The 16,712-nt window shown below is 45.2% G+C and overlaps 1 protein-coding gene across 1 annotated transcript; it reads right to left on the reverse strand.

The window, feature by feature from the left end:
• Positions 1-797: 797 nt before the first annotated feature.
• Positions 798-12,754, reverse strand: LOC128719647 (terminal nucleotidyltransferase 4B). Its single transcript, XM_053813275.1, has 6 exons — positions 12,018-12,754; positions 3,316-3,494; positions 2,780-3,226; positions 2,565-2,699; positions 1,767-2,479; positions 798-1,676 (listed from the first exon to the last, which is right to left on the reverse strand). The coding sequence occupies exons 1-6, from the start codon at positions 12,752-12,754 to the stop codon at positions 798-800; spliced, it is 3,090 nt and encodes a 1,029-aa protein (XP_053669250.1).
• Positions 12,755-16,712: the final 3,958 nt, after the last annotated feature.

Here is a 16,712-nt window from a genome sequence, read left to right on the forward strand (position 1 = left end):
GAAAAACACAAACGCAACATGCCACACAAACGCACACAAAAATTTAAATGTTTTACAAGTAAACGACCATGTTGATGAATTAAAAAAGCAAAAACAAAAAAAAAACATTCAATACAGCCAACATAAAGCCATCGAATGAAAGATCGTACATGTTAAATAATGGTGGCGTAAAATCGCATCCTGCCATTGTTTTATCAATGAATGTGTTACGGAACACACAGCAAACTTTGCCAGTCATATGCAATGTGCATTGTGTATATTAGGTGCATAGCGGAGGAGAGAAAAAAAAACACAAAATACAACCACAGCAGCACGGAACAACAAATGGAAACTGTCGGAAATATGTACAGTCGTAATGGCAGCAACAATAGTAACATCGGTAATAATATATGATTAAACGTAGGGTAATGTAGCTTGGCTAGTGAGTGAATGTAAAGAGTTGCGCTTCCTAATCTCTTGCCTAAAATACAAACGTACGTTGTTCCGGTACGTCGTCTTACACGATAGTTCCACTTTTCCTTTAAACCTTTATACTACCCACTATTCCCACGCATCACATTCGGTGTCGTCATGCTGCCGTGCCTAGCGCAACAGCATGACCATCCCCCCATCCCATATAACCTTTCTGTCTGGTCTGTCTCTTTTCCATCCCACAACAATTTCCACTCGATAAAATGGAAGGTGTATGCATAGTGGAGGGATGCAAGCTAACTCTTTCGATATTGATGTCTAGTTCCGATGGTTTAGTAGTGATAGTAGCGGAACCGTTGAAGGTACCCTCCTACCACGGATGGCTATCATCGGCTATCCATGCTGGCCGTTGCCGCGCTACCGCCACCAACACCACTACCGGCCACACTACCAACCCCACCGGCCATCGTCAGCCCGTAGCTGATAGTTGTTGGTCCCGTCGTCACCGCCATCGGACCCGTCTTCTTTTCCCCCGGCGATACAGTCTTTTTGCGCTTCGAGGAATTTGTACCACTATGGGAGGACTTTTTGTTGCTATTGCTAGAGGAATTGGCATTGCTATTGATAGTGCCGCCGCCGCTACTACTGCTCACACTGCTGCTGCTGTTGCTTCCGCTGCTTCCGTACAGTTTGGCCGTACTCGGCACAACCGAACTGCCTCCACCACTGGCCACTATCACCACATTACTGCCCGCGAGCGCATTCGACGGTAGCAGTGGCAACCCACCAACAACGGTGGTGGCCTTCGGGCTGCCCGAACGGTAGTGAAGATTGTTTTCATCATTTACAACCATGCCGGTGAGTAGATTATTGCTATTACTACTGTTATTGCTGCAATTGCTTACACTGGAGAGACCGGTAAGATCGGTGGAAGGGTATACCGGGGACGGGTTGGTGGGGATTTTGAGCATGCTGGCGGCCGTTCGACGATTTTTACTATTATGACGAACCAACCCGTTGTTTGTCGTCGTTTGGCCCATTTGCTGATGATGCTGCTGCTGTTGTTGCTGATGGGGTTGCATGTTGTACACAGCGCCATGGACACCGGTATTGTTATTACCACCGCCATTTGTCAATATGTTGACGGTCGCACCACTCGATGGGATACGCTCCGAGCTGTTGCGACTGTACAGGTTCTTGTTGCTGCTGACAATCTGCTGCTGTTGATGCTGATTTGGTGACGGTACGATGCGACGATTGTTCATCTACCGAGAGGTAAAACAACATTGGGATCGTGCATCTTTCCGCAAATTCTTTATTAACGTATTGCGCGTTGCTGGCCGCTTGTTACTTACGTTGTTGTAGCTGATCACCTGCGTATCGACGATACCGTTCGGATCCGCCGATAATTGCTGCTGCGGATGGTGCTGATGGTGGGTCATGTTTAGCAAATTGTTCTCTTCTATTAGCAAATCGTGCGGATGGGCCGTAGTTGCTGCTAGGTGGGGGGTTGCCGTCGTCGTTAGCATCATGATCGGTGCCGGGCCACCGTTCAGCTCGTGATGCAGCTCGATCGGTGGCGAACGGGTCGTTAGGCCGGCTGCGGACGATGACGGCGAGATATCACGGGCGGTCGTCGACGTGTTGCAGTGAAAGTCCCCACTAGCACCTCCCCCATCGCTATCCATGCTTTCCTCCGACAGCTCCACGCTCGACGAGCTCGGTCGCCTTCGGATGACGTGCCGCGGATACTGCTGGTGAATGTGATGAATTACTGGCTGCTGAGATAAGTGGCGTGCCTGTTGCTGCTGCTGTTGAAGCGGTAGGTAATGGTCGCTTAAAACAACCGTCGTAGTTGTTAGCGGCTGTAAGCTTGGTTGCCGAGTCAGTTTTTCTTCAAAGGTATCCTTTATCCACTTGCGATACTCGATCACTTCGTCCGTCACACGTATTATTCGGCCCAATATGCTTTGCCGGTTACAGTCGTTTAGATTCTTATCCAAGGGTAGTACAGCTTGGACGAGCACAATGTAAGCATACTCAAACGCTTGCTTCACATGCAACGCGCCTATAGGAAACAATATGTAATATCAGTTAGAATGAACCGAACGGATTATTGGACATGTCATCCAAAGTTTATTTGCATTCCCTACCATAGGAAGAACGGCCAATATCATTGCCCGGGGTAAGTGGATCCTCTATGCACAACAAGCTCGGTCGATGGCCATCTATCATTTCTCGCTGCAACTCTTCTTTTGGTATGTACCGTCCCGATTTTACACTAATGCCTGTAATGCACACCATAAATAAATCAGATAATTACACTAGTTTTTAGAAATTGCACAAAATACTAAAACTGAAAACTCACCGATCTTCATGTAGTTAAACTTGCGACCGTAAAGCTCGAAAAACTCAATCAACAGTACGCCCAGATTGGAGCAGGCGTTTGGCTTTTGGTGATGCTGCTGCAGGAAGCTAATGCACATCAGTATCAGTGAGTAGGAAGAAATGCCACCGGTAAACACCTCGTTCAGATCGCGCTGAAGCAGAAACTGCTTCAGCACTAGCACCAGCTTCTCCAACACCGGGTAGTCCTGCTTGAAGCCCTTGATCAGCTTCGCCGACTGTACGCCAGATTCCATGTTAAATGAAATGTCCACCTTCACCTGTGTCTGTCGATCGGTCAGCTTCACGATCGGCACTGATGCTTTGTCGAGCACCCGGACAGAGTTGGGTTCCGCGATGCCTTGATTGATCAGCTCAATCTCCAACGTGCGCAGCGGCAACATGGCCCATTGTCCGATTACAACCAAGTCTATATAGATGTGTATGCAAGAAATGGTATCTTTTGTAGTTGGGCACAATTTAAGGGTTTGAGGTTTTGGGGGACCCAACACTACTTACCGATATCGCTAGTTGGTAGGTAAAGCCCTGTTCGGAATGAACCGAACATTTCCACCCTTGCCGAGGGCCAGAGATTCAGCACGATCTGTTCTATCCGGCCAACCACATTCACCCGGAGGGCGTGCTCGGTAGGTGTTGCAATCATGTGCGCGTAGAATTGATCTATCTCCTGATGTAATCTGTGAAGGATAAACAAAACAAAAAACTTCATGAGTATTTGTTATCATACAGTACGGACAAATAAGCATGACAAATTGATTCTCACGCCTCCACCGTCAAAAAGTTTTGAAATTTGCTAGTGAATGCATCTGCAGAGGGAACATAGACAAGGGTACCCATCTGCTCAATCTCATCGGATGACCTTGAAAAGAAAATTCCAAGCTTGTGTTACGTCTTAAGCTGCTGTTACACAAACACATCCTAGCTTGATAAACGACCGGATGATGGTTCGCCTTAACCGCATGTAGAGGAAAAGATCAGCCAACACCAGCACCAACAAAACACATTTTGCCTTCTTAAAGAAACGGAGACGGCGTCGTGCGCAAAAAAAGAATCAGTGTGTTCCCATCGTTCTAACACTGTGTCGTAGTACAAAACACGTGGTTGGGTCGATTTTTAACGGCAGATGATTCATAAACAAATGGAAATCAACGCGCGAGCGAGCGAGAGCAGGTTCTGGGTGTACGTAAATCCTCGCACAAAGGGAAGCTCCGCGTGAGGCCACCTGTTGTTGAAAATGGAAAATGGCAAATAAAAACAGCATTCCAATGCCGAATCAGAGTTAATTGAAAGTCCCGTTGGTAAAGAATTAGGCGCAATTACGCTTATCAAGTCAAATATGTCTTTCTGCTCTCTACACTTCACCTTCCTACTGAACGATTAGCGGAAGGGTTGAGATTGATAAGGGAATTGTAATTATATTGGACGACGAAATGTGAATTTTTCCTGCCCCAGAATTTCCCAGCTCTGTCTGATTGTTTGCCACCACCTGTTGTAATTAATTGTACGCGAATTGGAGGATAAATGATAGTGTAATCTTGAAGCTCGCTAAAGGTAGCGAAAAACAACCGCAAATTCGAACATTTGATTCATCCGATCGTTTCAAATCGCACCACACCGCAATCGGCAAGTTTAATCAACAATCTTGCGTGCGTAATGGATCTTTTGATCAACGAAGGTCGGGGGCCGGCTGGACAATGTTTCTTTCCCTCCGTTTGTGTTCGATTTGATTAGGGTTTTGGCGATATCTTGCTGCGTTTTCTTCGGTCAGCTTGAGTCCAATTTTCCAATTTAACTCTTCCCGATTAGTTGCTATTGCTCATCGCAACCAGACAGACACTCACATTGTTAGGAAAAGCCTTTCCTTCCATTTCGTGTACAGATTCGTGTTAATGAAATACGATATAGTTTGATTTTTACACAATTCATTATACATCCCAGCCCGAAGCTGGGTAAAAAAACACCCCAAAACGGAAGATAAAATCACACCTCAACAGTTCGTCTTCAGCTTCGCGCGGATAACAAAAAGAACCATGGAGAAAGCAAAACCTACAACAACAAAAAAAACGAAACGAAAACGCTTTTACGGCAAGCTTCTTCCCTAAATGCGAACACTCGGGTTTTCTGTTCCTTTCACCTTGCTGCTGCTCAGTGCTCTTCGGTGGTGAAATATAAGTTAACAAATTACGGAGCACACACGGACCCCACCGGTCCGCTCCGGTGCTGGTTTTGTGTGATGAACCCTTATGCACACACTGCTATAAAACAAAAGCAACCGAACCACACAACAACGCTCCGATGATTAGCGCGATAGCCATTTGGGTGCAACTGCATATATCGGCCACAACCGCATGCGTTTCCGGCCAGTTTGCCGGAACGAGGTCTGCACGAAAGCACCTTCAGACAAGTTTCGTACCAAGAGGGTGGCATGGTGGTGAAGGGAACGCATCGTTTGTGTGTGTGTGTGTGTGTTGATTAGCCGACCGTTGGACGAATTATACGATTGACGGTGCACAGACGACTGACTGCTCTCGCTTGCCCTTTGCGGTTCCGTGTGCATTTCTTTCATTGATATCGCCCACGGTTCGGTGTAAATTTCTTCAACCTTTCGTTGCCCAATTAACATGCACAATTAGTCGTCGTTGGGGCTTTCATTTTCGAAGGGAGTAAGGAATTACAGAAAACGAACGTAAGGGTTTCAGCTCCAATCGCCAACAGGTCCAACAATCTCAAGTTGTTCCAAGTGTTATTAACGTATGGAAAATGGCGATTTGGCTTGACTCCTGTTTGTTTGGTAAGAATTACAAAGGGGTAAGAAAAATACATCGAAATCATATCGTTCGGCCTCACGCCAGCTGGCCATTCGAACCTCAACAGAGACCATTCGGTACATTAATGTTAGCTATTGGTTCAGTGTTTTCATGGCCTTGTTGATTAATCTCAAAATTATTAGATTAGATACTCTGTTTATGGTTTGCCTTAAAAAGTTCTCTCTATCTCCTTGGAGAGTCACTACGGTGGTTGGTGGTCTTTTTAACGTCGTAAAGACGGTAAAAACGTCTTCAGAATCGGAAATTAAATCTTCAAGTAACTTCCTCTAAGTAGTGATTCCCCGTTGTTAAGAAACGACTCACAAGAACTCACATTTCCACATAACAAAGTTAATTTCGTCCAGATACTTCTTTATTACTTGTTTGTCCGATTATACTGTATATACTCCGAACAAAGAGATCTCTTTGCCCTCAATCTTCGTGACTAGACCAAGATTACTATTTGATAGTCTTTCTTTAGATATGAAAAGTATATTATATATATAGTATATTATAAATGTCCCTTATTCAGTCATTTATAACAGGCAAACCACGGTGGATTCGCTCCGGTCGGCAAATCCATCAAATCCTCAAAAGTCTGTTACCTGCGTCTGTGCCTGACTGTTAAAAATTTACTGCCAGCATTGTCAATTTTGTCTCTGCACCTTAGGATAATTTCTGACCAAGATTTTCAAAATTCGAACACAATGTGCGTCACATTCAGCTTAAGCATAGGTCTGTGAGATAATCCCCGACAACTGTTTTGAGCTCGTGTAGCAGTAGAATGTTCGACGACTGGATTTCTGCTTGTACAACTGTTTCCATCGACTCTAGTATTGTTGTACTATTGCAAGCAGCCTGGAGTGATTGAATCTTTACAATAAAGGATTGACTGACTAAACAACACCAAGTTAATTTTGCAACCGATACAGTTAGAGAGAAAAGGCATCACCGTCACAATGAAGAATTGTGAATAATTCCCTCCCATAACAATATAGAATCCCTCCCATAACAAGATCATGACGATCATTTCCCGGTTGCCTGTTTGTTATTCGCGCAAGAATCCACCGATCAACGCAACAGGAAAGTGGAGAAAACACTTTGCTTGGCCATGGAGAAAATGAAAGCAGCAACAACCCATCGCATACGATACGATTATGACACATGCAGCCCAGGCAAACACAACTGGATAAACACGAGACACACGAATGTACATCTCCGAATGTACCTTCCTAACCCTTCGTGGTTGGACGTAAGGTAAATGACGAGCCGGGCCATCACACAAACACACCAGAGTTCGGTCAAACTGCGTCGCTGCTCTCGTGTCTAGTGTCGGTGCAATTCCACAATTCGTTCGCGGGTTGTTGTTTTACGTCTGTTTCCTGGACCACAACAAGGCTTCCCTTTGACGTACTTTGCTCGCTGCGGATTTTGGGCTAGGAGAAAGGGAAAAAAGGCAGAGTTCCTGCTTTCCTTCTTAAAATAACCCCACCCTCTGTTTGTTGCAGCCATGTCGTAGAGCCTGTTGAATGGTTAGGTGCATTTCTTCCGACGCTACTGAAACTGAGGTGCGTCCACAAGGTGCATTCATTGACGCAATCTAGGACCAACAACTTCACGTACCAATAGTACCATGCAGTTGGTAATTATTGGTTGTAAATATAATGTCGCTAACTCTTATTCTCTGCATCGTCTTTGACGGTTTGAGGTGCAGTCTCTAAACGCGGACTCCTCCCATGGTATTCATTAACAAAACAAGGCCAACTTCAACGCCGCGTACTTTTACACTTAGTTTTTGGGGAAGGTTTGTTGCCTTCAGTCTTCAACTCCTCTAAGGAGATGGGCGCTACTACTTTAACGATTTAACCGACTTTTTGGAGGCAACTTTGTGGTGGACTCCCAGCTCCCCGAATTTGAATCCTATCGACTTTTTGCTTGGAACTTTTTGCTGTATGAAGTCGATTCGCTACGAATACATGGCCAATGATTTGAGTAATTCTCAAATCTCGGACAAAGTTCTTGAACTTATTGAATGAGTGAGTGAGTCAATTCGAGGTTTAACTCTTTGCCGATAGCTAGCAACTTACTGAATTTAAATCACTCTTGAGCTCACGAGCGCTCTACATGTGAGTGAGTGAGTTAGATCATAATGTTCCACTCAGCTGTTCTCAGCTCAGCTCAGAGATAACTCCATTTTATTACTATCTCACTCTGCATCCATACACTACATTGAGGTGTTATTCCCATGACTAAATATGGACCGGGAGCTTCGATCAGAGGATGTGATCAATCATCTACATTCGTATCGCACGGAAGTTGATTCCGTTTGCCGAGATTCAGAGATCACCGGTTTAAAAGCAAGACAAAAACGCCCATTATTGTGTGTCGGGTGCATGCGGATGACGATAGCATGCACGTTTGTATGGGAGGTATTTTAATCACGATCCCCAAAACATTAGCCCACGCGCAGCGGCCATACTGCCCGCGATCGTGTTGTTATCGTACCGTCCATTCAACCAAACAACACCTAACGCACCACGACACTCCGACATTACCTCGTGACGTCAAAATGTCATCCGGATTTTTCCCCTTCCATCACGAGCGATGCCCACAGAGTGAGACCGTGCTAGCAATATCTCGCGCAACGTAAGCGTATCGTTTCCGGTTCATCTACATGACAAGGACGGGACCGTACGGGGCAGGCCCCGCAGCACATGCGGCGATCGTTTTGTGATGTGTCCGTGTGTGTGTGTTTTTTTTGTTCTCTAACCTCATCATCATCATCATCAGCGGAGACAACAGTACCGATGCGAGTAGCGTGCGAGATCTGGTCCGCCCCGGCAGACATGACTTACAGCGTGTGAAAAAAGGCAAGGAAGGCTACATGTTTGTCGCGTGTCATTAGAACGCGAAAAGTCAATTGAAAATGTGTTTCAGTTATTTTAAATCTTTTGGTAGTGGTTCATAAAGCAATGTTTCACTTGTCACAGTGACGTACAGCGGGTTTGGCTCCGGTCCGCCCGCAGACAGTCCGCATGTTTGGTACAAGTTGTACAATATAGGTCATTACCGATTAGCCACATGTGTGAGACGATCCTTCACGTATTCTGCGAAATATATTCACATTTTCACAGGGACAGCACTTGGTTGACCTATTTGCCACCAATATCTCTTGTGTTGCATAAATACGATACTTTCGTTTTTCCACTAGTTTGCGAAACATCGAACTTGTTTCTCTAAGCCTGTCGACAGATCCGGCTATTTACTTGGTTGATTATCGAACTTTTTCGGATGGTCCCGAATCAAATGACATCCGCCGTTTGATGAAGGTCTTCTTTGCTTACACGCCATCCTTGAACAGCTTGATCCTCGTGCGGTGTGGAGAACAATTCCCATTCTGCCAACTGCAATCATGACGAACAGTAGATCAACGATGATTTGAAGCTGTTTCCAAATACTATTGCAACAATCTTATCGGCCAACAATCCCACTCCGAACATGGCTCTCAGCAATGTTATTCTTCGCGTTCCAGCCACACTAGCAAGTGGCCGCACAGCAAGGAACAGTGTAAACTAAAATAAGGCAACTATAAGGTCAGCATTAGCTACCACACGCTAATGATAAGAGTGCACACACCCCAAAACACCACATGCAAGACACGATCTTCTCTTCTCGATTTCGAAACCATGCTTCTTGTGTACGCTATCTCAGCCCTATAGCTAGGTGTGTGTAGTGCGCTACTCGTCAACCGAGCAGAACGCGGGTGTGTTCGTAATGGGGAGCTGAATTGGTGTGCCGTCACACCGCCATCCGGATCGAAAACATCACACAGCCGGAAACGCACCGCAAAACCAACGGAAGGTGCTAAAATGGAAGGAACGGAATCATACAATTGCTTAGGCAGAATCAATAACAACGAAAGCCGTCAGGAACGCGCGGTTTCCACCTCCCTCACATTGGCCAGAGAAAAAAAAAATTGCCAATCAGTACCCGGCCGCGTAACGTTTACATGTCCAACACGCGCACAAGAAAGAGAAATGTTGAGGACCGCCGGGGCAATGAGTGTTACCGGGTCACTACACGCAGCAGCACCCAGTCCCCGCAGCGCACTAATAAACGCGTTCAGCGCGAACAGGTTGTAAAAAGGCAAAAACCGTTCCGGCTGATTATAGAATCGCGCAAAATAATCCGCGTGCGCACGGGGGTTTGTTGGTAATCTTCGTGTTTTTCTTGCTCTTTTCTGCTACCGCCCCTTCTTGCGTATGCGGATGGTAGCAGCACGAGACAAACACCAACCGAGACGACAACGCCAAGAAGATTGGGGTAGCAACAGGAAATGTGTTGACCGCAGAGTGAATGAAACCTCCGTCATGTTCTGATTTTGCCAGTTTTGCTTTTCGTGCGATGGGTAAATATTCGAGCGAGCAAGGCATTATTGCACGGACTGACATTTTTGTACCGTGCAGTGAATGTTGAATTCTGTTACTTAATTTCACGGAAGGAATATCGTGTTGGGAATGATCGTCTGCAGTTGACCTATATAAACTCGATATACCTCTTTTTTCTTGTCGATATTTGTCAAGGACGCTCAAATGGGCTTAGCCGGTAATGTATGGTCTGGGTTTAAATCACAGGTTGTGTTGTACATTGTCCCATTCGCTGAGCATGTTTGTTGCTAATAACCCGAAAGAGTAAAATATACCTCTGTGAATGAATCGCTGACTGAAACCAACCAACCATCCAGATGAGGTAAAGGTAGGATTGCGAATCAAGAATAACTTAGAACAATAGTTCTTCAATTGATAATAACAATTTAAGAGGAGTTCAAAAGATAACTCCTCATAACCAAAACTCCAGACACAAGATTGGTTGACTGATGGCACCTATTAGGCAAAAGGGAAACGATTGTAGAAATGTGTCACCATTTCTATGCATAAACGCGACCAGAGCAAATTGCGTACATCATCACTGAATGACAATCGTAGTTTCAGTCACATGCAGAAAATGAGACGCAAGATAACCGATTTTATCAGTGGGGGAGGTGGTAGATACACAGGCGATAGGCTTGTACCAGCGCGAATACATTACGTGGACTTCTTTTTCTATGACTTTGTACGTTCATTACACCACACCATGTAGAATTGTATAATAACAATCAGGTGTCTTATCGCCGGCAGCAAAGCGTTCACAATTCGGCGATCGGGAACCAAAACAGAACAGCGCAATAGGTTGGGTATCATTTGTACGTTTTGCTTATCGGGCGTTGCGGTACTACTGTGTAGATGGTTCCAGTTCGTTCCTTTAACTTTACCAGCCCTTGAAGTGCAAATCATTCACATCCTTCCTAAATTCCATACTGCGTCACAACAGAATTGCCACCATTCGGAAGGGTTTTTTGTTTGTGAAATTCCGTTTTGTTCCCACTCTTCTGATAATCGTGTATCGATGAGTGTGTGTTGCTTACACTCAGGTGTAATAAAGATGCGTCCCTTTTCGATCTGCATTTAAGTCACACGAATAACGATCAACTTAAATAACAGCAGAGTACACACACAGCCGGGGGTTTGAGATGATTCAAGAACAACAAAACATCTTCTATTTAACTGAATGCTTATGCCTCCAACCATAAAACTGGGAGCTATCGCGTATGGCAAAACAGTATTCTTCCATTTTTTTTTTTGACTTTCACATCTCGCGGAACTCACTGGATGCTAATGCGCGGATAGGAAGCAGCAAAACAAGGCATCAAATTCCTCGCGCGAACACTTATGCAGCGAAGGTCATCGAGTTCCTTTTGTTTGTCTTTCCGTCTCCTGTTTCTTGGTTCTCTCTTGCTTCTCGCCCCATAGTGGTTCTGGAATATGCGTCTTTGCTGTGAACAATCATCATTCAAAAGCGTCCGAACTGCGAAACTGCGCCGCAAAGTTCATTTTTCGGCTGTTTCTCTATCCGCGTTTGCTCGCATTTGCTCCCTAGCGTATGATGGACACGTCGTGTCTGCAAGCGCACTGTGGCTTGGGCTAGTTTAACGTTCGTACACTGATTGTAAGCCGCCGTTACATGTACAGCTGTTCTTTTTTTTCGGTTAGCATTCCATCACTGCTAGACTGAGGTCGGTGTAGGGCTTCTAACAGTGATGGGCTACGACAGACACAAAAAAAAACACACCTCACTAATGAAAGCTAAATTTTAAAGTAAGAAAAACCCACATTGAACATTCCCGCACCCCGCACATCGGGACACACGATCCCGAAACGCTAAAAAACAAAAGATAAGATAAAAGTAACGTAATATGTTACTGCTTGCATACCCCACAACGCACAACCATCGTGCCTTCGCTCGTATTGTTGTACACCTACGTATGTTCGTCCAATTTCATCCGATTCTACTCACCCAATAATGCCTCGGCCGTACTTAAAGTTTGGCGGACGCCAGGGACATCCACCGTGGACACCGATCAGCCGGTGTTGTTGCTTGTTCATGTTAAAGGTGCTGGCCTTATTGTCCGTCATCATGCTGCCCAGTTTCTTGCGCACCGGGTTATAATTCTTCTCGCTACTGACTAGACCGGTTCCGGTTCCGCATCCACCCTTGTTGTTGTTGTTGTTGGTGCAGCCGTTACCGCCGCCCGTTGTCAACTCGCCGTTCGTCGTGCCACCGCTGACGTTGTTGTTAGAATTATTGTTTCCGCCGTTACCATTCCCCGGCACGGACGCGTTTACTGCGTTGTTATTGTTTGCGTTTAGTATACTACTGTTTGAAAGTGGTGCGTTACCACCGTTACCAGCGTTACCACTGTTGGCAGTTGTCGTACCAGTATTGTTCGAGCTGTTACTAATATTTTTCCCCGCCGATTCGATTGCCGGTGACGGTTGTTGGTGATTGCCGATACCGTTGTTGTTCCCGCTGTTGGAGTTATTGAACTGCAGCAGGTCGTGTGGCTTTTGATCGCCGGTACCGCCACCACGGGATGCAGGACCCTTCAACGTTTCCTGTCCATTATTGCTGCCCGGACCGTAATTAGCGTGCAGGGGACCATACAGATCCGAATTAGTCTCCCAAATACGCATCCAGACCAGCTTCGACGGACCGTCCTGTTCCTCCTGATACCAAGCCACTGCTGGGTCCATCGCGCAATATTACGTGTGGTTTTGTTTTTGCACCCTTTTTTAATTGGTGTAATATTATTTCCACTCTACACAACGATTTGCATTGATCTCAACTTCCAAACACTTGGAATAACACACTTCTTCACACTTTCTTTTGGGGTAGAGCCGTCGTAATGCACTTTTTTTAAGTTCTATTCTAAATACTACTTATAATTCTAAACCGATCTGTCGCAATAATCGATTCGAGAAGAACGGCCGACTTACATATATTAATAAAGGGTATTAACTGTGTAACTCTACGTGAACCAATAAGGGTAGCTACGCGGATCTAAGCCTAAAAACACAGCGCGTACCGTAAAAAATGTGTTGCCGCCACTGCTTTATCCACTACACACGTTTTGTTTCGCTTAGTATTACACTAACGATCTGCTCCAATCACTATGCGCGATTTACGCACGGCACGCAAGTAAGTGTGAAACGATTGAGGGAGGAGAAAACAAAATATGCTCGCTTATCACATGATTTAAATATTTGATTTTACGCCCGTTACGCTAATGCGATGGTTAACTGCTATAAAGGAAGAACCACTAAAATGGAATTCAAGTCCTTCTTTCTCACACACTGTTTCACTTAAACGTTGGTCACCTTACCCTTTCGCTACAGCAGCATGCGAGATGCAATATCACACTCTCCAAGGGCGGTATCTTTTTTTTCTCTTGTGTGCCGTAGCTAGTCCGCCAGCACGGTTATGATCTTATTATCTCATGAGGAGAAGAGATCACGTTTTTAATCATGCACAGACGTACACTCACAGATACACACGCACAGCGACACTGCGCGACTATATCGAACGATCACTGGGTCGACAATGCAAGGTCGATGAAGGGTTTTTTTTTGGTACGGGTGGTTTTGTGTCCACCCGCCGTATGTTTGTGATTGGCAGTATAAACAATATTGTTTAAACGCTACCAGTAAAGGGCACCCGTTCATTCGTGCGTACGTTTAGCTCTCATACACAACCCGTGACCACGCGTCAAAGGAGAAACAGCAACACCATCTCCTTACGGGTGCGACGGCACACTAAGAGCCGACTGCGAACGATAACACCCGTTTCCTCCCCACGAACGACAGGTGTCCGTGAGTGTGTGCGTGTGTGGTTTGTACACGCGTACCCCAAACCCCGACCAGAGGGTGAGTTTTGCTCTAGGTGCAGTTGATGTGTTGCTGTGATGATCAGCCGAATGTATTGCGCTTGTACGGTTACTGCTGCTGTGTCCGTCGCCGTCGCTGTAGTGGTGCTGGGATTTTTCGAAGGGACTATATGCTCTCGCTTTGCTTTTGCACTGTGAACAACTTTCAGGGTCGCGATCGCCTCCACTCTACACTACAGATCCTTACGGGTAGCGGCTTAACTTCTTCGACAGATACGCACGCGATCCTCGCGACTTAACCTTCTATTCTCCCCGGTGAGGTGCTACTACAGTACGGCCCCACCCTAGATGAATCTCCTCCGCATAAACTCCGCACCACGCGTGTCTCTGAAAAGAGGAAAGAAAAGATGGCAAACATGAAACAATTCTCTAGAACTCCACAAAGAAGCTGGCATGAAAAGTGAATGTCGGATAAAGAGATTCTTGCTGGCGGTGAACCACTGCTGCTGCCGGCATGATTTTCGGTCGTTACGTTACTTAATGTGGTGCACACTTCAGCGGTTCTGTTGCTGAGCGATCCGTGACAAACAGGTTCTCTACCATTTTCTCAATGCCAACTACTACCACCTTTTGGGTGTTATTTTGTGCATTCATTCCCCCTTCTTCTACTGCGTAGCTTCGCGCTTCAAGCTTCTCGGTCTAACTTACTTATTCCCGTAACTAGTAAGAATACGAAAACAGATTTATGGGATTCTTTTCTAGATAAACACAGCGCACGTGTTTACTTGGTGATTGGTATGCGTTTTTGTTCGTAATGTTTGTGCAAGATGAATTTTTTTATTGATCAATTTTGACAACATCAGCAAACATCAGTATCTCTCTGTCTCTGTTGCTCTTGTTTCTCTGCTCATGAACATAGCTTAGGCTCCATTTACACACAGCAAATTCATTAAAGCAAAGAATATTTTCTTGTTTATTAATTTTTAATAAACAATTTTTACGATTATAAAATGAATGTAGCAAATTCAAAATAAAAGATTCAAGAGCAAATTAACACGAAATACTGTACACGCAGCATTCGATGCGCGACCATTTTTCTCTCCCCACCGATGGAGCTCACCAACACACACACACAGACACACACACGTACTGCTCCGACACGTGCTCGCACAGAAGTCCACCACTACAACCACATACTGTTCCACTTGCTGTACTACTTGGGTACGTGTCTAGACGGTGCTTTAGATTTCTCGTGCACCAGGCAGAGATCGACAATCACCTGGAAGCTTGTGCTATCTCTTTTCCACATTTACGCAGCATCGATGTCGATCGAGTGTAGATTGGACCGTGTGATATGCGAAACATAAATGCACTTTTGCTCCTGCCAACGTTACGCTTTGGTGGGTTTCAAATCACAAAACCAATGTGCCCGCAACCAACCACACCAACTTTGACACTTGGAACACCGGAGTTCTGGCTGCATTTTTCGTGCTCCGTTCCTCCGTCATGTATCATTGCGTGCGCCCTCTTCTTCTTCATGTTTTTGTTGCTTCGGAAAGTGTCCACCACTCCACACATCTTTCGGCCTCGTGCGAGGTATTTCTTTAATCCACAACATACGACGGGCGATTAATTCTTCGCTTCCCTTTCATGTCCTTCCTCTTTCTTTGCCATTCCACCGCACACAAAGCGACGAAGTTTGCACAATCGGCCGATAGGAGATAGAACACCCCGCACACACGAAGAATCACTAGCGACAAAAAAGGAATACAATTGCAAAAAATTTTCTCACCTCCTCCCTGCCTTTTACACCACTTCGTGAAATCACTGTACGCCCTCGTGCACGCAGCTCGCCTGCTTAACGGACAACTGATTGTCTAATGTTAGAATATCAGGTGGCAAAGATGGGGAAGAGCAGCAAAAGAGCCCCGCTTCCGACAAACTTCTATAGCCCAGCCTGTGTGACACGGCTCACTTTTCCTTCTAAAAATCCTTCCGAGAACGCTCGGCACAGTCCACTCGTGGGTATAGTTTTGGGCCACCAGTCGCTATTACACACCAGCCGGAAACAGCCAACGAAATGGCCCTGCCAACAGTCCCGATACAGCTTATCACGAGCCCAACCGCAACGATGCTGTTCTGTTGGTATTTTATCACAAATTTGGTACTACTTTACGAAATTTTACCATGCGACCAATCGAAGGCGAAATGTATGATGGCAGCAGGCAACTTTCCTCTCAAGGCGACATTTCGCCGCACGACCAAGGTTGGTACAGATCTCATGAAATCGGAGCCAGGGGTGGTAAAGCAAATTTAATTTCCAATGTGTGTAATGATTTATTCACTCCAGAGGCGTACAAAATTAAAAGCAGAATTGAACTAAACTCATCTATTATAATTTTGAATTCCAACCAAATGTTGAACTTATTAGGCTTTTTTTACGATATAAACGACAATTTTATACGAACTTTCCATATTACTAGTAAATATCACAGATGGTATTAATCTGTTTGGATTGCGACGCGAGGTAAAAAAATAATGCATGAAACAATCTGTAGACACTGTATAGAGCTGTCGATAGTTTTCGAAAACAAGCATAGTTAAATTGTTTGAGTTGATTTGTTTCCAATTATTTCTGAAATTGCTGTATAGTTTGGAGCAACAAGCGTTGTGTTTTTAGTTTATAATTCCATAACAATGCCGCATTTGCATGTTTTACTGCAGTTATGCTTCTTATTAGCATTAAAAACACTTACCCGAACAGTAATTCCATTTCTTTCTGTGCACAAATCAGCTGGCTAACCGCCTGGCAGTCACTGTAAAACAGG

Source organism: Anopheles marshallii, chromosome 2 (genome assembly GCF_943734725.1).
Source record: "Anopheles marshallii chromosome 2, idAnoMarsDA_429_01, whole genome shotgun sequence".
Classification (NCBI taxonomy): Eukaryota; Metazoa; Arthropoda; class Insecta; order Diptera; family Culicidae; genus Anopheles; species Anopheles marshallii.